We start from the raw sequence: 22,977 nt of genomic DNA on the forward strand, positions 1-22,977 counted from the left end.
TAATTTGGTGAATTTGAACAAAGAAGACACAAAAAGAGTACACATCAATTATTCCAGGGTTTCTAACTAAGAAAATGACAGTATATCCCTGACAGTTATAGGAATATTAGGAAAAGAAAATGGTTTTGCAGGATATCTTAACCTAACTACTCCCTTCTATTTACCACTTTGGGGATTTCTCCTTATCATCTGGCAATTACATTGGAGCTGTTTGCACTGGACACTGCCATGTTGGGTTAAAAGGTCTATATCCTCCCCAACTGTCTGTTTGCACTGAATACTGCCCTGTTTGGTTAAAAGGCCTGTATTCTCCCAACTCTAATCCTGATTGCTTTTCTGTTGATTGATGACATTGGAGTCCTGAATTTCTAAAGACTCTCTGGGTGTGACCTCAGCTGCCATCATGCTCCACCTATCTTTTGATTGATACTTTGGAGCTGTGCCCTGCCTCTCATTTCTCTGGGTCAATCTACATTCAGAGGCCCAGTGAAAGCTTCGGTTGCACTTTGGACATGGGTTTGGGGTTTTCTCTCATCCTGTCTTCTCAGTCTATCTCCATATCTACAATGAGCTCTCAAATGTCCAACTTTTCCACACTGAAAACATCTACGAGTTTCTCTAGAAGTCCCTTACCAAGAGGGACCCTGTTTTTCCATATTCATCATATTTTGGGTATAATAAACATTTGTGCCCACTATGGCACAGCCAACTTATGATCTCCTCTAAAGGAGCATCTTTGTCTAGTCCCCATATAATTCTTTTGCAAACCTCATTGGCATTTTCCTTAGTCAAATGTCTGGTCATTATTTCTGTGGCAGAATTATCCCCAATGGTTCTTATTTCATCTTTTTTTCAATTTCCTTAGCTCTAAAACAGACTAGTATTATCATTTCACCTCTGAAGGTTATAAAGAACTACTTTAAAATGATTATAAAACTACTGATGAGTAGAATATGCTGTGGAAATATGAAATATTCTGAAGATCCATAGGGAAGCTAGGTACGCAGTGAATAAAACGCTAGCTCTGGAGTTAGGAGGATCTAGACACAGAGTGGCCTCAGACACTTATTAGCTGTGTGACCCTGAATATCACTTAACTGTTTGTCTCAGTTTCCTTATCTGTAAAATGAACTGGAGAAGAAAAATGCAAACCTCTCCAGGATCTTTGCCAAGAAAACCCTAAACAGGGTCATGGAGAATTAGACACAACTGAAATGATTCAACAAGAAATACAATCCATGTTGGGAAGTGATGCTTCAAAAACTATTCATTATGAAGACTGAAGCAGATTAATGAAAGGAGGGTCATAATGGGAGTAAAGGGTAGAAGGAAGAGCAAGAGGAGTTTTCATACACCCACCCAAAAACTGAAATACTTAAAAGTCCCAAGTAGTCAGAGTCAATGGATAGCAAAAACTTTCCACTATTTTCAATGAGTCATTCAGAATCAGCAAACAATTGTGCAAAGTCTTTTTGCCTTTCAACAAAGATAAGGCCCCACCAAGTTTTACGAGTACTCATTTTCTTATCTAAGATATAAATAAAGCATATTCATCATTTGATACTAGTTCTACCAGGTACATAAAAATACGGAGTCTAGCTATATATTCTCAGTAAATTAAAGTATCCCAGGTAGAATTGTAAATTGATTAATCTTTTTAAATGGGCTCTGTGAGCCTTGTTATACACACTTTCCATTGCAAGCAACCCAGGAAAGTGCAATTAGGTAACCAAACTTTTCTATATTAGGCTACAGGTAAATAAGCAACTCATATATTAGTTTACTTTAAAAATAAATATTTTTTATTTTTTGTTATTTATATAATCTATATATATAAGATATTTAATATAATATACATTAACATCCTAGCACCTGAAGTACTGTTTAAAAACCATGAATCTCCCTTATGTACAGTTTGTTTTTTTTTAAGTCCATATATTTATTTTTATTTAAAATCTATATTTTGCGTTTTAGTTCCAAAGATGTTCTGTGTTTTCTTCTAAACTTTCTTCTGTTCTGTCCTCTGCTCTCATCATTCACTTTTCCCCCTTTCTTCTTCAATAGAACCCAGAGTTCAGAGCAGCAGGGACTAGAACTTATTATATCCTCCAAATAATTTTGTAATGTAGGTACTATAAATATTATCATCTCCATTTTATAATTCCAGAAATTAAAGCTCAGATCATACTTCCAGTAAATATCTGAGGTAAAATGCTAACCAAATTAGAATGATAATAATATTCAAATAAATGATAATAATGATAATAAATTCAAATAAAGCAAATAAAGCATTTTGGGGTTTCAGGAAATGGAACACTTGTTAGTAATGAAATCAAGGCCATTCTATTTCTATGTGTAGATGAGGTGAACTAGGGGAGTGGGAATTCAGATGAATTGGGCAAACTAAGGAACTAAGAAATTATATTATTTGGGACAACATTAGTATGTATACCTAAAGATGCCTTGCAATGAGGGTAGGGATTTTATTGAGGTGAAGAAAAAGACTGTAAGCCTGATTTAGGTACTCCCCTCTAACAATTCAAACCATAATCCTCAGATACCTTAGTTGATGGTCTTTGGGAGGTGCTGGAGCAAAATAACTCATCACCCTAGTCAATCTGATGAAATTTTTCCTAACTTACCTAGGAAGTTTCTCAGATGACAAAGTCCATCCCTAGAATTATATGAGAAGACTTTCCAGGTTGGCAGGACTTTCAACCCTATAGCAGGTATAATACAAGGTTAAAGCCTTGCCCCAAAAGTTTTTATCTAAATAAATAGCTCTTTAAGAACGAATTTATTCACATGATTTCAACTATCATGTTATCTTAACCTATTTCCTGGGTTCCCAAGCAGCATCTCTAACTTTTCTTCCTGGATGTCTTACCTTCATCTCAAATTTAACATGTCTAGAGTCAAACACATTAAAAATAACAGTAATGAAATCACAAATATAAGAAATCTTCATGGAATAATATAACTTGAAAATGAGAAAGGACCTTAAGCAATTATCTAATTCAATCCACACACAAACAACAAATACCCACTCAAATCCACTAAATGGTGGCACTCTAACAAATCCAATAAATAGTGATCCAACCTCTGCTTGAAGACCTACAAAGAAAGGGCAAAGCCATTGTCTCTCTAAGCCTTCCAATCCAACTTTTGGTAGCTCTAATTATGAGGAAATTTTTCTTGACATTTTCTTGACATTAACCCTAAACTTGCTTCTTCACCACTTTCACCATTTGTTCTAGGTTCTACCCTCTGTGACTTCACTGAAAAAATCTAGTCCCTCCTTCACATGACAGTCCTTTAAATACTTAAAGACAGCTATCAAGTTCCCCTAAATCTCCTCATCTTCAGACAAAACATTTTTGGTTCCTTCAATTGACAACAATGGAAGTCATCTAGTCCTTGGTACTTTATAGATGATGAAATTAGCACTTGAGATGAAATAACTTGTCCAAATTTACACAGCTAGTAAGTGGTGATTCTGAGAGAAGTTCTCCTGTCATTTTCACCCCAAACTACCTCATCTTTTGGACATCTCCATTTTTATCAATAGTATAATTAATTATTCTTTCAGGTACCTAAGCTCAAAATATCATAATTCTTTTACCTTCTTCCATCTTCTTATCCAAATCCATTCAGCACTCAAATTCTTTCTACACCCTTTTTTCTCCTAATATTTCCCTTATCTTCCCATTTCATTTTATTTTCATTGTTAAAAACATTAGACCAGGCCTTTATCATTTCAAACTAGAAATACTTCAACAATCCTCTTAAGTTTTTTTGAGGTCAATCTCCCCTTCTACTAATCCAAATGCAACAATAAATTTAATTAATGGAAGCACCATCTATATATAGTTCACTATGCCATGCAATGGAAAAGAACAAGATGAATTTTAGTCATGGTTCTTCAAAGGCAGAGTTTGGTATGATGAGAAACACAAAAAAATTAAATAGAAAATAATGAAGTTAAAAAGTGCTGATGAGTCAGTTTCAATGGTCTTGTGATGAAGAGAAGAACCATTTGCACCCAGAAAGAGGACTGTGGCAACTAGGTGTGGATCACAACATAGTATTTTCACCTTTTTTATTGTTGTTTGCTTGCATTTTGTTTTCGTTCTCATTTTTTTCCTTTCTGATTTGATTTTTCATGATCCACAGTATGATAACTGTGGAAATATGTATAGAAGAATTAACACGTTTAACATATTGGATTATTTGGGGAAGGGAGTGGGCAAAGGGAAGGAAAATAAATTTGGAACATAAGGTTTTGCAAAGGTGAATGTTGAAAATTATGCATACATTTTGAAATTTGCCATTTATTTTAATAGAAAAATGTTAATGAAGGAAAGATCATTTCCAAGTGAAGGAATAAAGAAAGACTTCATGGAAGAGGTAGCATTCGAGCTGGGTTTAAAGGCTAAAATAGAACTTCAACAAGTTAGGGGGCTTTTGAAGCAGTGTGAGATTAAGTAATAAATGTAAGTTAAATTAGTATGAGATTATAGAGACTTGAATGCCAAAAAATTAGTTCTTCATCCTTTAGGAAATGAGAAGCCACTATGCAATAATCAACAAGAACATATTAAGTGCCAGCTGTGTGACATACTCTATATTAGGCAAAAGAATGACAATCAGATTTGCCCCTAAGAATGATTAATCTGGTAGTGATATGAACAATGTGCTGGAAGGATGGAGCCTGGGAATGGGGAGTCTAATTAAGATACTGTAATGGTCTAATCAAGAGATGATGAGAAAAATCACTACTAAAGTAGTAACAACAGGAATGAGAAGTAAGTTATGGTATCACAGAGGGAGAACTAAATAAATGTGAATGATATAGGAAAGGAAGAAGTCAAAGATGACATCAGATTTCCAAGCAAAGATAAGTCAGATGATTAGTTAACAGAAAAAAGGAAATCAAAGGAATAACAAATTAAGAGAAAAGACAGAGCATAAATTCAGTTTTGAATATACTGAATTTGAAAGGACAGTGGGACATCTGGGTAGAGATGTCCAGAAGATAACTGATAAAGGAAGCTGGGGTTTAAGGAGATAAAAATAGTTCAAATGGTTTGCTGTGGAGAACGTGATAAGGAACTTAAAAAGAGGTGAATAAAAGAACATAGAAATGGAAATGAGAGTATTTAAAGTTAAGAAACATAAATTTATAATGGACAGAAATAAACATTTTGTAATTTTCTTTAGCAATACTGAGTAGTTTAGAATATAGAAGGGAAATTAGTTGGTAAAAATTAACCAGTTACAGAATAACAGGAAAAGAATGGTAGAAAATAATTTCCCTAAAATAATGCTTCAAATTAGCAATTCTGATTTTAAAAAATCAATTAGATAATAAAACAAACTTCCCCCTTCTTGCTAAAGAAACAGGGAACTATGAAAAAGGAACAGTATATGTACTCTTAATCATAGCCATTTTTTGGTCAGTTCTGCTTAACCTGTTTGATTATAATAATTGTAACTCATTGCTTGTATTGGAAAATGCTATCTATTCACATCCAGAGAAAGAACTATAGGGTCTGAATGAATGAAGGTCCTGATTCTTTTTTTACAACATGACTAATATAGAAATATGTTTAACATGACTGCACATGTATAGCCTATATGGGACTGCGAACTTGGGGAGGGGTAGGAAACCGAGGGAGGGAGAAAAATTTCTCCCTCAAAAATCTAACAAAAATGAATGCTAAAAACTCTCTTTGCATATTAAAAAATAAAATACTATAAAATGCAAAAAAATTGTAACTCATTATTACAAGGTAAAGTAGGAGAGAAAATAAATGTATAAAGAAATAAAAAGAATCAATAAAAAAATTTTATACACAGCTTTACCCATGTCATTTCCTTATTCAAGTGGCTCTCTAAAATGGATTTACCATCTTATAGATGTGGATATTTCCTCCAATAACCCAAGCTGCAGTCCATTCACAGCTGCCCTAGGAAATTTTTGCCACTCTTTTTGTAAATTCAACACAATCCTCTCAACATGCTGGAGGACCTCCACCACTTTTCCTGATGTTTTAAGGAGAGTTCAAGCTATCTCCCTGTCATCCTTTACCCTTATCACATAACCAGGACATTTTTTCTTCCTATCATACAATGTCTTGATGATATCTTTGTTCTTTTGTTCTTCAAAATATCTGACTGGTTATAAACTGCTCACTCCTACTGTAGCTATCCACTAGCCTCTGTGCAACATTCTTTTCCAATACTTCAGAGACTGTTATGTTCCATGTCTCAGTCTTACAATAGCACTAGCAGAAGATTAGTTTTAAAAAGATGGGTATTTTTTTTGTCCTTGGGAGAAGCTTAGCCTCATTAAATGAACTTTGCAATTCCTGAAAGCAAATGGATCCTGTTCTCTGCCTTTTGTTTAATTCTGGACCCAACTCTAGTCACTTGTACCTTCTGTTCTATATACACATAATGATGGACGAGCTCTATAGATTTTCCATCCAAATGGATGTCATAATCTGGACAAAATATTCTTCACCTACTTGATGTTTCCTACATGGACGATTAGGACTTACAGATCACTTCCAGGAAGCTGTGAGGTTCTAGAGTCTGAGGCCACCAACACAATGTCATCTGAAAAGTGAGAGCATGTAAAGGACTTCATGTTCCACAGGATATAGCTAACTATTACAATATAAAGAAAATCCAAATTCTTGGTACCGAAGGCCCTCCAGAATCTGGTCCTAAATTATCTATATTTCATGATACATAATTAAACTGGACCTCCTCATCGCTGATAGGCAATCTTTTTATACTTACCTAATTGATTTGTTATCCTATTCCCCAGTGACTTTTCCAGACTTTTTCATCTCTCTTCAAACCTTCAAAGCTTTTCCCTACCCTCTTAGCTGAGAACCCTGCCTCATATTTTACTGAAAAAACTGAGGCCATTCATTGAGAGCTCCTTCTCCTCTCTCCATATCATATAATTTAAATGTCTTTCCCTACTACCTCCTCCACTCCTGTATCATACAAGGAGATAGCACTTCTTGCCAAGGAAAACCCCTCTACATGCACAAGTGATTCTGTTTCATCCCATGTTCTCCAACATGTTCCCCTCTGTCTTACTTTTCTTCACACTCTCTATCCCTTGACAAAAATACGCATGTCTACTCCATCCTCAAAAAAATTCTCCATGCTCTGTCTGTTAGATATTGTATTCTATTTCTCTTCCCTTTCAGAGCATCCTTCTCTTTGGAAAAAATTATCTGTAGTCAGTACTTCATTCCTGCCCTATGTAACAATCTTCCTAGACTCTGTTAAAAGAAAATTAAGGACATAGGATAGTTTATCTCTCAGACCTGTGGAGGAGGAAGAAATTTGTGACCAAAGATTTTGATTACATCAAATTAAAAAGCTTTTGTACAAACAAAACTAATGCAAACAAGATTAGAAGGGAAGCGACAAACTGGGAAAACATCTTCACAGTTAAAGGTTCTGATAAAGGCCTCATTTCCAAGATATATAGAGAACTGGCTCTAATTTCTAAGAAACCAAGCCATTCTCCAATTGATAAATGGTCAAAGGATATGGACAGACAATTCTCAGATGAGGAAATTGAAACTATTACCACTCATCTGAAAGAGTGTTCCAAATCACTATTGATCAGAGAAATGCAAATTAAGACAACTCTGAGATACCATTATACACCTGTCAGATTTGCTAAGATGACAGGAAAAAATAATGATGAATGTTGGAGGGGATGCGGGAAAACTGGGACAGTGATGCATTGTTGGTGGACTTTTTTTTTTTTTTTTTATTAATAGCCTTTTATTTACAGGATATATGCATGTGAAACTTTACAGCATTAACAATTGCCAAACCTCTTGTTCCAATTTTTCACCTCTTACCCCCCCACCCCCTCCCCTAGATGGCAGGATGACCAGTAGATGTTAAATATATTAAAATATAAATTAGATACCCAATAAGTATACATGACCAAAACGTTATTTTGCTGTACAAAAAGAATCAGACTCTGAATTATTGTACAATTAGCTTGTGAAGGAAATCAAAAATGCAGGTGTGCATAAATATAGGGATTTGGGAATTCAATGTAATGGTTTTTAGTCATCTCCCAGAGTTCTTTTTCTGGGTATAGCTAGTTCAGTTCATTACTGCTCCATTAGAAATGATTTGGTTGATCTCGTTGCTGAGGATGGCCAGGTCCATCAGAACTGGTCATCATATAGTATTGTTGTTGAAGTATATAATGATCTCCTGGTCCTGCTCATTTCACTCAGCATCAGTTCGTGTAAGTCTCTCCAGGCCTTTCTGAAATCATCCTGTTGGTCATTTCTTACAGAACAGTAATATTCCATAATATTCATATACCATAATTTATTCAGCCATTCTCCAACTGATGGACATCCATTCAGTTTTGTTGGTGGACTTGTGAACAAATCCAATCATTCTGGAGAGCAATCTGGAATTATGCCCAAAAGTTATCCAACTGTGCATACCCTTTGACCCAGCAGTGCTACTACTGGGCTTATACCCCAAAGAGATACTAAAGAAGGGAAAGGGACCCACATGTGCAAAAATGTTTGTGGCAGCCCTTTTTGTAGTGGCTAGAAACTGGAAAATGAATGGATACCCATCAATTGGAGAATGGTTGGGTAAATTGTGGTATATGAATGTTATGGAATATTATTGTTCTGTAAGAAACAACCAGCAGGATGAATACAGAGAGGATTGGGGAGACTTACATGAACTGATGCTGAGTGAAATGAGCAGAACAGAGATCATTATATACCTCAACAACGATACTGTATGAGGATATATTCTGATGGAAGTGGATTTCTTCGACAAAGAGAAGATCTAACTCAGTTTCAATTGATCAAAGATGGACAGAAACAGCTACACGCAAAGAAAGAACATTGGGAAATAAATGTAAACTGCTTGCATTTTTGTTTTTCTTCCCGGGTTATTTATACCTTCTGAATCCAATTCTCCCTATGCAACAAGAGAACTGTTTGGTTCTGCACACATATATTGTATCCAGGATATACTGAGACATATTCAACATATATAGGACTGCTTGCCATCTAGGGGAGGGGGTGGAGGGAGAAAGGGGAAAAATCGGAACAGAAGTGAGGGCAAGGGATAATGTTATAAAAAAAATTACCCTGGCATGGGTTCTGTCAATAAAAAGTTATTATAATAAAAATAAATAAATAAATAAATAATAAAAGAAAATTAAGGGGAATTTTATGGGATGGGTTACTTTATGACCTATTTTATTTATTTGTATTCACATCAGAAGACTTTTATAGTGAAAACATTATCCAAGGACTTTTGTTTAAAATGAGTAATAGATATATATTTCTACCATGTTTAACATATAGTGGACTACTTGCCATTTAGGGGAGGGAGGGGGGGAAGGGGAGAAAATTGGAACACAGGGTTTTGCAAGGGTTGCTCTGAAAAATAAAAAGCTTTAATAAATAATAATAATAAATAAATAAAATGAGTTATAGAAGATCTCACTATAATCTGACAAAGAACCCAAATAGACACCATATCAAAAAGAAACAAAAGTAAATTTCTTTATACAACTCCAGACTAAAAAACAAAAACCAAATAAATAAAATGGCTTGAAGCCCGGAGGTTTTTAAAAGGGATCCTACTAGGGAAGCTAGACTCAACACAGATAAGCAAGCCAGAAACTTGCCAGTGTTCTGACTAGAGAAACTCCAGGGGTCCTTGAAGCTTTCAGTGCTAGAAGATAGGATCTGTAATGTTTGAAAGGAGAAGCAGTTGGGGAAGAAAGGTGAATGAAAACTATAGTGCTTCATGGAACTAGACATCTGCATTTAGTCTGACCTCATTTGCTCCCAAGGACTCTGAAGACCACAGATGATCCCGTGGATAAACCAGGAGGTCTTGTCAGCACTATCTGTGAGTAAGGAGAAGTGGAAGCCAGAGGCAGGAGCTCAAGAAATTGGGGTCAGGATTAAACATGGCATAATTGTGTGGAGAGGAAGAAGAGTCTCACTGGCACTAAATCACAAATAAGGAACTGAGGTAGGAAAGATGACTAAAAAGAAAAAGTAAACATTGCTTTTGTGGAAATGAAGCAAGAGATAAAAGATAAAATTACCTGGGAGAAAGAATCAGAAAAAGAAAAAAAAAATCTTAACAGAAGGTGGACAATCCTACCTAAATAACAACTCTGAAAATTAAAACGGAGCAAAGAGAACTCAATGACTCCATGAAACAAAAAGAAATAATCAAAGAAAATCAAAATATTTAAAAAGTAATAAACAACTTTTCCAATAAGCTGAGAAATAAAACAAGAATGTCTGTATCATTACTATTACATGACATCATGATAAAACACTAGTTATAACAATAAAGAAATGAAATTGAGGGAATAAGCACAGGCAAAGGAGTTTACAGATGATATGACAGTTCATATAGCAAACCCTAGGGAGAAAGCTAGAAATATAATAGAAATGACAATACTTTCTAAACTAATTTATTTATTCAGGGTCATAACAATCATCAACTACCAAAAGATTACTTTACAGAGGAGAAAAGAAATAACAAAATTCATTTGAAGGAACAAAATGTCAAAATTTTCAAGGAAAATAATAATGCCCTTTGGTACAAAGACTCAAAAATTTGATTGGACCTTCACAGGAATCACTTAGCAAGATCTCTTGAGAAATCTGTTGTGTTTTATTTACTTAGAAATTTTGTCTTGACCTGTCAGACACCCTCATGGGCAAAGAAAACCATGTAAGTTTTACCTAGAATGGTTTAGTTTCTCACCTCATTGTACAGGCATAACTTCTAGTCAACTCTAGGTCTCTAATCTCTGTGGGCAGAGGCTTCTTGGACCCAATTTTGGTTTTGTTATAGCACTTGGGAATTGAACTAACAGAATAGACAATCCTCTCCACAGAAGAGAAACAATGAGGATGCAGTCCCCCAGAACCAATGAACCAGTGTTGCTATCCAAACACTAAGTCAAATTCATTTGCTTTCTAAACAGAAGGGTAAAAAAGGCTGACTTGTAGAGAACCCAATCACTGTGGAAAGAAGCCCACAATTCTCAGAGAATACTGTAAACAGACTTTACTCTGAAAACAGACTTTACTGAAACAGACTTGTTTAACAGTATCTTTATTATTTTTAGGTTAGGTAAGGACCATCAAAGTACCAACATAAGAATCAATCTATTACAACTTTAAATCATTTGTACTATGTATTTATATGTATGAAAGAATGTGAATGACCAGCTTATGAACTATGCTATGTAGATTTTTCCAGAGGCACTGGGCAAGGCCTTCAAAAAGGAAATGAAGAACACCCCCAAACACTAAAAGAGCTGTTCAGGATTTGGGATTTACAGGTTTTGCCAAATACACTCCAGTAGATTTTTCTGGGAAAAGCAGATATCAAAACTGGAGAGAGAGTATAAGAGTAGAGTTTATTGCACTCGATGCTACTTAAAGTGATAAGATGCCTTAATAACTTTTAACTAAGAGAGTTAATCAATTTCAGCTATAAGCTTTCATTTCAATTAGTCAAGATTTAAAAGTAAGTAGGAAAAGTTCTTGGAAATGAATGACAATGATGTTGTACAGCAGTTATGTTTGAATTAGCTAAAGAAACTTGGTTACATGATGGGATCATTTATAAAACATATAGTCACTTTAGAACCAGGATTATTCCAGAAAATGAAGAAGTACAACATTCCAGTAAAACTCTGAGGAGGAAAGGCCCCTAAAGGGCTTAGTCAGACAAGTCTAGGAATGGAGCCATTATCCCTGTGTTTCTAAATTTAAAGCAATAAAAGTTAAATCAAGAATGAAGGTGACACTTCTAGCATCTTTTTCCCCCTTTATTTTCTCTATCTGAAGAGGTTAACTCTATCTCAGAAACAGAAATGAAATCAAAGAAGAATGTCTTTGAAGTCTTTACCTAACCCAAAAATGTCTCAGGCAAGATATCTTTTTGACACTCAAAGAGGGTGTGGTTTCTAATTTACTTTCTGCATTATTTGTTGCCCAACAATCTCAGGGGTGACAATCTTTTCTGATGACACATGAGTAAAATACAGTGAACTATCTAATAAGTTATAAAAATAACTTGTGACATCAGCAATATCCTTTATGGGAGGCTACATGAAGATAAGCACTGTAAGGAAGAACTACAACAGCTTTTCTGTGTCTACTTAATGTATTTCAAGATCAAGTTTTATAATATGCCAATGTATCTGAACTTATTTTGTGAGAATTACAAATGTTCAAAAAAATTACATTAGAAAAAGACCATTGAGCACAAAAGAAAGGAACCATTATGTTCTGACATTCTCAAAACCATTTATTCTTAGCTTTGTCCATTCAATAATGCAACAGGAAAGCAGATTTTTATTTTAGATCTCCTTGTTAGTTATATGATAGGAGAAAAGAAGCTTTAACAACTAACTTATTCAGTACACAATACAAAGGACTTAAATTCATATACTAGTAGACCTTTGAGGCTTTCAGGAGCTTTTCCCATAATAAAAGAGGAGAATGACCGCTCAAAATCTTCCCTAAAGGCTTTGAAAGCTAGTATAACTTTCCAAGAGTCCAAAGTAAAGCAAAGAAAGAGGAAGCAGAAAGTTATGATTTTCCTGCACATGTTCTAGGATCTCTCCTAGAGCTACAGGAATCATACTTCATAGGGTCCAAGAACAAAAATAATGAAAAATACCTAATTTCATTTCAAAATTCTTCACTGAGTTTAATGACAATCCAGACCAATAATACTGAAACAAAGGAACATATTCAGAAATGAAAAATAATTTCTCCAAAAAAAAAATACTATCAATGATTTGCCTTAGGAACATTTAATCTGACAAGAAAAGTCTTGTAGTAGACTCTTTACTTATCTGAAAAACAAACATCTAATGGGGACAATAGATCCTACTGATGGATCTTACTAAAGGGAACATAACTAAACATGAGTCATTTTATATAAATATACTTTCGAATGAGCAAGTTCATACTAGAGATAATAGTGTGGACATGTGTTGTACTAGTATAATAATACAGGTTCCAGGTTCTTCCTTGGAATTTTCATGTTCCATCTCTGAATAGTTCATTTACATCAGTCAGCCTATCTTCACAACAGTGAAGGGATAGACGACATCCCACAGTTATAGTTGAAGATGGATCTAAGAACAAATTCTCTGGCCCACTCATACCTTCTTCCCATTCCAAATCTGATCTTAGTGGTCACCTACTTACTGAAATACAGCACAACCCTGAATTATGTCACCTTCATTTTAGTAACTACATTCTCCATGACTAATTCATACTTTGAAAACTACAGCAAAAGTTCCCCATGGATCCTGGCCAAAGCATGGAATAGCATTTTATAATCTGCCTAAATCTCACTCTGGTATCCAATTACTCTGAGTTCAATGAATGTCCAATTCTCTCTGCACAAATGAATAGAGGCTATGCAGAATTTGAAAACAAAACACAAACTAAATATATTAAAGGCAGTTCTGGGACATTCCTAAGGTAGAAGATGGACAAAAGAAGAATAGGGAAAAGGTGGTAGAAATAGCCTGGAGCTCCTAACTTACTGGGAACCTTGCTCTGGGACAAGATGTACCTTATCCATGTGGAAGATCAAGTCCAACTCACAGACATTTTCAAAACACTTGTCCAATGTCTCCACAAAAACCTACAGAAAGAAGAGAAATAAATTTAGATCAAAATGGAAGAAAAATTAGTTCATATATTTTTAAAAGTAAAATCGCTGGGGAGTTGGACAGCTATATGTTAAGCTTACTCTTACGTCTCAAAAGAATTATGGCAAACAATCTTATGAACTGGGTTTTTAATATTAAATGTTAACTGAACACTACTGCAACTCAGTACAGGGAATGCAAAAAGCTTCTGGAGAAAAAAAAATCTCATATTTTAATATGGCTCCATAGCTTACAGAGACAGGTAGAATACTTTCTCCTTTCACGAGGTCCCCAAAAGTTTTTAAATAGCAAGAGGTTTCCTTTTGACTTGATCAATAGTTAATCTAAGCTTTTGTTTGCCTATCTCCCACATTTTACTCAGAGTTGTTGATTCAGAGCACCACCTGCTGGTCATCTGACCATTCTGTCTCGGGTATCAAGCTAACACTAGTAAAGTGTTTTGATGATCCAAGCAAGGCAAACCAAGTACAGAGCTTTCCACAGAGCGTCCAGGAGACCCAAGGGACAAAAGAGATGAACAAAGAAAATGTGAAACGGGCAGTTTAAAAGATTAATCACCACTGACTAAGGCTTGGAGCCATTTTACTACTACCGCACCCTAGGATTCTAGAAGCATAGATCTAGAGTTGGGAGGGAACTCAATAATGCCAGCCTAACCTCCTTCATTTACCTATAAGAAAATTAGGCTCCAGGAAGTTAAGTACCTATTCTGCTTCTCAACAAATCCACCATACATACCTGAATGAGGTCCAAGATCCCCAGTTCACTTTCGGAAGAATCCACACAAAACACAAAATACAAAGTGGCATAGTGCCGGTAAATCAACTTGTAGTCAGAACCGCCAATCAAACTGCAGGAACAAAAGACAACCCCCCCAGAGAAAGCTGAAATATTGTGCTAGAGTAAATGTGATTTCCACTATAAAACACTGCCTAAAAATCCACAGGAAAATTCATCAGATTCACGTTCAAATCGCACAAGTGACATGTAGCCCCTCCTCACAATGAGAAATAAAGAGGAACACACAAAAGAGCTGAATTTATAAGCATAGGGTCTCTTCATGAATATCTCCATCAAGGCTAAAGCCTAGGAGTGTTCTAGATCCAGCTTTATATTTAAAGAGTTATCAGCACCAGCCTGAAGTTACAGGACTTAACAATAATCAGACCCTGAAATAAGAGAAGAAAAAGTAAATTGCTGGTTTACCTTCCCCCCTCTAGGAAGTTGCATATGTTGTCATCCCGCTTAAGGACAAGGTGGAAAGTCTCCCTGACAATCTGCTGTTGAATCTCTTCTGGCTACAGGGGGAAAAAAAATCAAACAAATCAGTGAAAATGAGAAGAATGAAGCACTATGCAAATTTCTAAGGCACATCACTCTGCTATTCCATAATATTGGAAACAGGAAGTTTCCAGTCTTCACCATACTCCTTCTTCTTTACCATGTTCTTTTCCCATTCCCCTCTATTATTATCAGGGACTCACATGATTTGTCCTAGACAAAGCAGTTCTCAAGCTGTTTGGTATCAGAACTCATTTACATTCTTAAAGATTGAGGATTCCAAAGAACTTTGATGTGAATTATATTTATTTATATTTACCCTACTAGAAATTATAGCTAATAACTTTTTAAATATTTAACTATTACTTCACTTAAAATTGTAAATCTATTACATGTTAATATAAACTTTAAGGAAAAGATAACTATATGTTCCCAAACAAAAAATTTAGTGAGAAGAGTGGCATTATTTTTACAAATTTTTGCAAATTTTTTAAAAGTCTAGATTAACAGAGGATCGTTGCTGGATCATCAAATAAATAAAAAGAAATGTTGTTTTGGTTGATGTGTATGATGAAAATCTCACCTCACACAGATATGTAGTTGAAAGAGGGAGGAGTATTTTGATAGACAAATAATGTATTGTTAATGTTATTATGAAAATAGCTTTGACTTTGAAGATGCCCTTAACCATCTTGGAAACCTTCAAGACCCTGATAATCACTTTGAGAATTACTTCCCTGAAGCATCAAGTATTTGCTAGTCAACTAACATCAAGTGGTTGCCAATCAAGTCTTCATTTCAATCAAGTCTTCGTTTCTAGCACCACGATGAATTAAAATAAATGAGGCAGGTCTTGCAACACAAATATTTCCAGCTCTATCTCTTGATTAATCTTTTCTGAGACCTTCCCATTCATAGTTATAACAGTGCTTTATTGTCCAAATCATGTAAGCTCAAAGTTATAACATTAATCCGAGGAGAAAGGTAGGGAGGACACAACATTCTATCCAGGATCCAGGAAAAAGCTCTTTAAATATGGCAATTGTTTCTGGTTAAAAGTAATTTATTAGATCAACTCACTCTTCCCTTAATCAAAATTTGTAATCACTGAATAGGAATAACATGGACTTTTGCCAATACCCCAAAATTATCATTCTTAGAACGACTCAATACACTTTGACCTACAAAAACTACATTCCCTAAGGCTTAAAACTGTTTTCCTACAATGCTCATCAGCAACAATCTTATGGTAAATATACAATCAGAGACCTAATTCCTCAAATATTTCCTCAGAATGGTCAGGTGAGCAAAAATACACTTGTTCCTGTCACTCTGTTCCCATCTTCTATTGTCAAAAATCCAGATCTCAATAGGATATTTCAGAAAAATCCAATGTTAGGAACTAACTGTCCCCTCTGACCTCACAATGTCTCTCCAACCTATCCATCACATGAGTAATTTTGTCATATGGTTAAGGTTAGACTTTGCTATCTTTCAGAACAATGTGTACTCCTAGATAAGCTACACAGAGTTCAAGTTATGATTTAACCTTTTCAGACTTTTCTATGGAAATAAATCTATGTGCTTGAACTCTTAAGTTAACAATCCCTTCTGTACGAGTAAAGTCTCTTGGATTGCTATCATTCTTCTTAGCAGGACAGCTAAAGCAATAAATGAAACCTTGAGATCTAATGAGAAAAACCTCAAAGTAGCATTTACTTTCAATAAGAGCTTAGTGGAGAGATAGTTAAACCTCAATATCAAGAGTTATCACCACGGGAACTGACCAAAGTGTCAAAATAGTTAAATGTCTTGGATTTTTTTCCCCTAGGGACTCTGATTTGTTCTGAATTTACCTTGAAGATGTACTTACTTTGGTGTATATTTCTTTCTCATATAACAAATTTACATCTATGTAGCACCTTAAGGATTACATTTAACATTGATATAACTAACACAGACATATCAAAAATTATTATCCCCATTTTGCAGACAGGAAAATTTGGGCTCACAGATATTGTCCAAGGTCACATATCTAAGAAGTGTCAGACTTGGGATCTGAACCCAGATTCCTCCTGACTCCAAGTTCACCTGACTGCTCTTGGACAATTTTAGTTACAAAAGGGGAGTAAATATTCTTCTGGTAATGGTACATCCTTTTACTTACTCCTACCTTTCCATTGATTCTGGATGATTTTTATTCTGTACTAGCAAATGAGGATATAAGGGTCCTAAATTAGTGGTAAGTGAGGAATATGAGAAAATATCCAGGGCAGCACCCAATTTATCTATCTATTGCCATTCTTTGATTAAACCATATGATTGGCTAATCTTCCTATTACCTTTAACCTCAGTAGCATGTTTTCCTCCTATTTTTCTGTGAAGTTCTTCATTGTTCATAGTTGCAACCTGCTCACACCCACCACATTCCTCACCACTTAACTCTGCCTTAAGGAAATTGCAAAGCCACTCTAATGATCTTAAGCTTCTCCCCCCCAAATAAAGTCATATCTTTTAAATACCAATATCCTACCAGTGTTCTGGTATGGAGTTATTGTAAGACTTTGAAGCATGGAACCCTGTGTTCTCTGAAGAAATAAAAATAATAATCAAATAGAGGTCAGTGGAGAGACATATGCTGGTTTTGAGCCTATAGGCAACAAATATAATTTACATATTTCCCCAGAAGCTATAAAATATACATATACATTTCTTTGTGAACCAACAATTAACTGACTTTACTGAGGTAAATAGCTTTTCATCTGGTACACAACCCATCCTAGAAGTTAATTAGATTTGGGAGCTGCTTTAAGTATATGGGCCCAAACTCAGGCTCTTCTATATCCCAGGACAAATATCTGACCCTGGCTTGGTAGCAGAACAGGAAGTCTAATGCTTTAAATTTCTTCTCATCTACCATATTCACACTTCATCTTCAGATGCCAATCTATTTCATGCTAAATCCTATGAGGTTTTAGTTTCTGCCTCCAGTACCTTAAATCTGTTCTCAAAATCTTTGAAGAAAAGGAGCTACGGATATTGTCTTTCACACTAAAAAATTATGTGAGGAGGGAATAAGAAATTCCCTTTGAATTCCAATAGAAGATCCGGACCTGTCCCAGCCCCACCCGGATCTGAGCCAACTTTGGGGCTACACTCAAAAGCCCCTCGAGCTAAGTCTCCTATTACAAAAGGGCCACACTGGGAACCCCTCTTTGCAGAGATTCCAAACATGGTAGCCATGTGAGGACCCTCTGTCCATTAGACCCTTTGCCCAGTTCCCTCCTTATCTCTACCTTCACCTATCTCCTACTTCTAAACTCAGTAATAAACCTCTTTTATCAATCTAGCTCTGGGGGCCAATAAATGCTTTTACTGGGAATTCGCACCACTACTAGACCTCAAGATACTTGCGCCGAATCCAAGGGGGTTGCAGGGGAACTCTGTTTGACTCCCTGTACCCCAAACCTGCCACTAGACTTTAACTAAACCCTAATTTCATTTAGGTTCCCCAAATCTAGACCTCAACATTCGGTCAATACCTCAACAAAATCATGTCTCTCCTCCAGCCCTCTCTCATCTATTGAGAAGGGAAACAATATGATACCCATTTTACACATGCAATTATGCAAAACATTTTCATATGGCTAAGATATTTTAAAAAGTAGTGTTTGAGACTTAAATTGAATCTCACCTCTATTTCAAAAGCTCACCTCAAATGTTACCTTTCCTATACAGCCATATCTAATCTTGCTCTAAATGGAAAATGATGGCGTTAATCAATTTTGTTTATAATTCTTTTACATATTTCATTAAGAAAAATATTCTATTTTCTATTATTTATGCATATATTATATCCTTCATTCAAATGTCAACTGCTGGAGTCAGAAATGTCTTATCTTCTTGTGTATTTTCATTGTATTTTTGCACATCTGCTATCTTACACTTGCTAAATAATTAAATAAATAAAATATGTGGAATTAAATAGACAAATCAAATTTTCAAAAGACTCTGCCTCTCTGGAAGACAGGATTCTAGGACACATCCCTAAGTGTGAGGCGGGGAAATGAAAAGCAGTACAAAGGATCCGAGGAAAGGGACTAAAGATCTAAGAGCAAAATTTTAGTAATGATAATGGTAATGATACGAGTAAAAAAGCATTCCAAATCAATAAAAATAAAGGAACAGTTACTGACATTTATAGCACACAAGTTTGCAAATCACTTTACGTACATTATATTTTTCTGTGCCTCATAACAACCCTGAGAGACAAGTATTACAGGTACTGGACCAATTTTACAGATGAGGTAACTGAGACTCATTACCTCATTAGTTATCATTAATTAGTATTAATTAATTAATATTATATATTAGTTAAATGACTCAAACATAACTTTAGAAAGTAGTATTAGAAAAAAAATAAATTAAAAAAAAAAGAAAGAAGTATTAGAAAAAATTTGAACCCCGTTCTCCTGACTCCCAATCCAGCACAGTGGGAAATATGCCATGCAGCCTTGTCCATGATGCCTTTCCAAGAAAAGGACGCAAGCCTAAGAGTTTTTCTTGGTGGCAAGTCATGTAATGACTGATGATGGGGGAAACTGTAGAGATCTCATTTTCCAGATAAGGAAACAGGACAGACTTGCCCGGGGTCACATCAGTAGTAAGAGCCATGACTAGAGGCGAAATTCCTTGGCTGGGAATTCTGCGAGCTTTCCTCTTCGTTCAGGCCCCGTGAAAGCTATCCATGCACAGGAATCGGTTTCCAGGTGCCGTCCACCCAATATTACAGCACAGTATGCGGCACCTGCATCCCTAGAAAACACTTTCGGATCCCTTCACTATTTTTTCTCCCATTATGGTTTAATCGGGGGAACTCGGGATAAAGATGTAGTCAGGCAGGTGGGCATGTCACAAGGCAGGGCAAAGGGTCGCTGACCCAATAAGGTCAAAGCCTGGGAGCCTTAGGGGTCTAGAAAGGGACAAAAAATAAGGAACTACCGTCTCTAGCCTGCCGTGCCGTTAAGGTAGACGGCTTCAAGTCAGTTCAATCCACACTTCATTAAGCACAGTAGTGCTGGAGGCTGAAAAAAAGTGTGTGGGTGTGTGTGGGTGGGTGTGTGGGTGTGTGTGGCAGGGTGTGGGTGTGTGGGTGGTGTGGGTGTGTGGGTGTTGGGGGAGGGGTGGGGTAAATGACAAAAGGCAGCCCCGGCCCTAAAGAAACTTACAAAGTAATGGAAGGGGGAGCAAGCAAACACAAATACGCAAACTAAGCCAGCCGCGATTGGCAGAGACGGCACCCGTGATTTTTATATCACTCTTGGTTATGCTACATGGCGGTAAGATGACCGCTGAAAACCTGCAAGGATTTTTATCCTCAATCACGTCCAAATCCGCCCACACACACACACACACACACACGTATTTTTTACAGAAAGGGAAACTGAGGATCTGAAAGGCGAAGTTTCCACTCCGAGGATGCCCTGATAGCGTCGGGGTGACAACCAGAATTCCGGGCATCCCTAAGCCCTGCGTTCGAATCCTGACTCGGCTAATGCCCCTCTACCGGCCTCAGCGTCCGCCTCCGGGGGAGGGCCGAGGAACACAAAGCTCCAAACCCTGCCCTCTTTCCGCCACACCCGCCGCGGCCCGGGATCGCGGGAGGACCCGGACGCCAGGTGGGCACCTGCCCATTCGCGACCGGCGGAAGGGGTCAAGGGTCGAGTGACAAGGAGGAGGAGGAGGTCCTGCGGGAGCGCGGAGGGGGTCGCACTCACGAAGCGCTGGTAGAAGCGGACCAGCCGCGGCTTCCCGTGGTTGTTAAACACCAGAATCGCCTGGATCATCTTTCCGGGGGCCGACGCCGCCAGCGACTCTCGGGCACCGCTTCCAGCTCCTTCCGCCAGCACTGACGCCTACTTCCGGCCTGTCCCCCTGCCAATAATGTCCCCCCGGAAATCCAGAGGTGGTGCCTAAAGCCCGTCTCAGGGCGTTCCTGCCTGGGACTCAATTTTCCCATCAGCTCTTTTGTAGTCCTGGAGCCCATCGCTGACCTTTACAGCATCAAAATAAATAAATAAATACATAAATTTAAGGGGGGAAAAAAAGTCTTGTATGTGTGAGAGATGCATATCCTACACATGGACACATGAAAATAAATAAAAATTTAAGGGGGGAAAAAGTCTTGTGTGTGTGTGAGATGTATAAAAATTTAAGGGGAGGAAGCCATGTTTGTGTGTGTTGTATACACACACACACACACATGTGGCTCCCCATACTGATGCAGACTATTATTCTTCCTGGTCCGGTTTTCCAAGACCCATATCCCTCCCTGCCCCAAATAAACAGGATGATGGGACATGAGGGATACATGACAGATCCTGGCTTTGTGCAGCAGCTGGAGGCTGTCCTGAGTTCAAATCCAGCTTCAGACCCCCACTAGCTATGTGACTGTGCAAGGGACTCCACTTTTGCTTCAGTTTCTCTCCTACGGTTCTTGTAAGGATTGAATGAGATAATACCATACTTACAAATTGCTCAGCTGCTCTATAAATGCAAGTTATTATCACATTAATAGCTATGATGCTAGTTATTGCAGTAAGCAGAATGCAGGGGAGGCAGTTAAAAGGACCTGAGGTCAAAGTCAGCTTCACTTAACCTCTACGTGCCTCGGTTTTCTTATCTATAAAACGGGGATAATAATAGCACCTTCAGGGTTATTGTGAGGACCGCATGAGATAAATGTTCCCGGTACATGGTATTACATAAATGCTATCTGTGATTATAATATAATGTACTCTTTGCTCTCAAAAGTTTATCCACAAAATAATCTTGTGAGAAAGTACAGCAAGGAATGAAATTACTTAAAGGCACGTGTTTAATCGGTATCAAAACTAAGTGATGCGTAGAGTGGACTGGACTTGAGAGCACGTAAGATCTCCACTCAATCTCCAAATCTCCATGCTCAATTCCACCAGTCTAGAGGCCTTGAAAGACAGTTTATTTATCCTCAAAGCCCCAGAATCAGGCCCTCCTCAAAGACAGGTAGAGTATCTAACTATCATGAAGTGAGGATAGTGCTATAGAATTTTTATAAATTTCTTTCATTTATCGTATACAAGTTTCATAAGAAGAAAATGCATCTTCTTGCATTTTATACAGAATATTGCATATACTGTGAGACATAGCAAAATTGTTACTTTTGTCCATCTACTATTTTCTTTCCTAATCTTTGTTACAAATTGCTCCCTGGGAAAGGGATATTCAGAAATCAAGGTGACATAAAAACAAAAGCTATCAGTCCATCAATAAAAACCAAAATAAAAAAAATTTAAATACATGTGATACAACACACCTTTTAGGCTGTGGATAGGGCACTAAAGTGGGCACCTGCAATCAGGAAGACTCAGCCTCAGACACTAGCTATGTGACACTGGGCCAGTCACCTGTTTCCTCAATTGTTAAATGAGGATATTAACAGCACCAAGCTTGCAGGGTTGTTGTAAGGACCAAACATGATAATTATAAAATACTCAGTACAGTATTAGACACATAGTAGGAACTTTATAATGTTTATTTCTTTCCCCTCTGGAAGAAAATAATGTTAGAGGGTTTAGTCCATCAGTGATGCTATTTCAAGGTCCCAGGAATACAGAAAAATAGGCTTCCATCATGAGCAACTAGAAGTTTTCTAGGTGTCCATCTGAAAAATGATACTGATCAGGAAATCTTCAAGATATTTAAATACATTATTTTTAAACTCTTTTCCTTTAGGACTTGCCTTTCTTTGTACTGCCAATACTTAACACAGTGCCTGACATATAGTAAGTGCTTAATAAATGCTTACTGACAGAACCAAGCGATAAAATAAAAGGTCAGTTACTATCCAATCTAGGGAAGGATCATAGAGTCACCAGCAATCCCAAAGTTTGTCT

At 36.8% G+C, this 22,977-nt stretch overlaps 1 protein-coding gene across 1 annotated transcript in view; it reads right to left on the minus strand.

The window, feature by feature from the left end:
* The window catches only part of LOC100929612 (AP-3 complex subunit sigma-2), a 47,217-nt gene extending 26,254 nt beyond the window's left edge, over positions 1 to 20,963 (minus strand). The window contains exons 1-4 of the mRNA XM_031955599.1: positions 20,821 to 20,963; positions 14,969 to 15,060; positions 14,501 to 14,612; positions 13,663 to 13,734 (exon numbers count right to left, since the gene is read on the minus strand). Coding sequence (XP_031811459.1) covers positions 13,663 to 13,734; positions 14,501 to 14,612; positions 14,969 to 15,060; positions 20,821 to 20,889 — 345 coding nt within the window. The 5' untranslated portion in view covers positions 20,890 to 20,963. The remainder of the gene's footprint in view (positions 1 to 13,662; positions 13,735 to 14,500; positions 14,613 to 14,968; positions 15,061 to 20,820) is intronic.
* Positions 20,964 to 22,977: the final 2,014 nt, after the last annotated feature.

The sequence above is a fragment of the Sarcophilus harrisii genome, chromosome 2 (genome assembly GCF_902635505.1).
Source record: "Sarcophilus harrisii chromosome 2, mSarHar1.11, whole genome shotgun sequence".
NCBI lineage: Eukaryota > Metazoa > Chordata > Mammalia > Dasyuromorphia > Dasyuridae > Sarcophilus > Sarcophilus harrisii.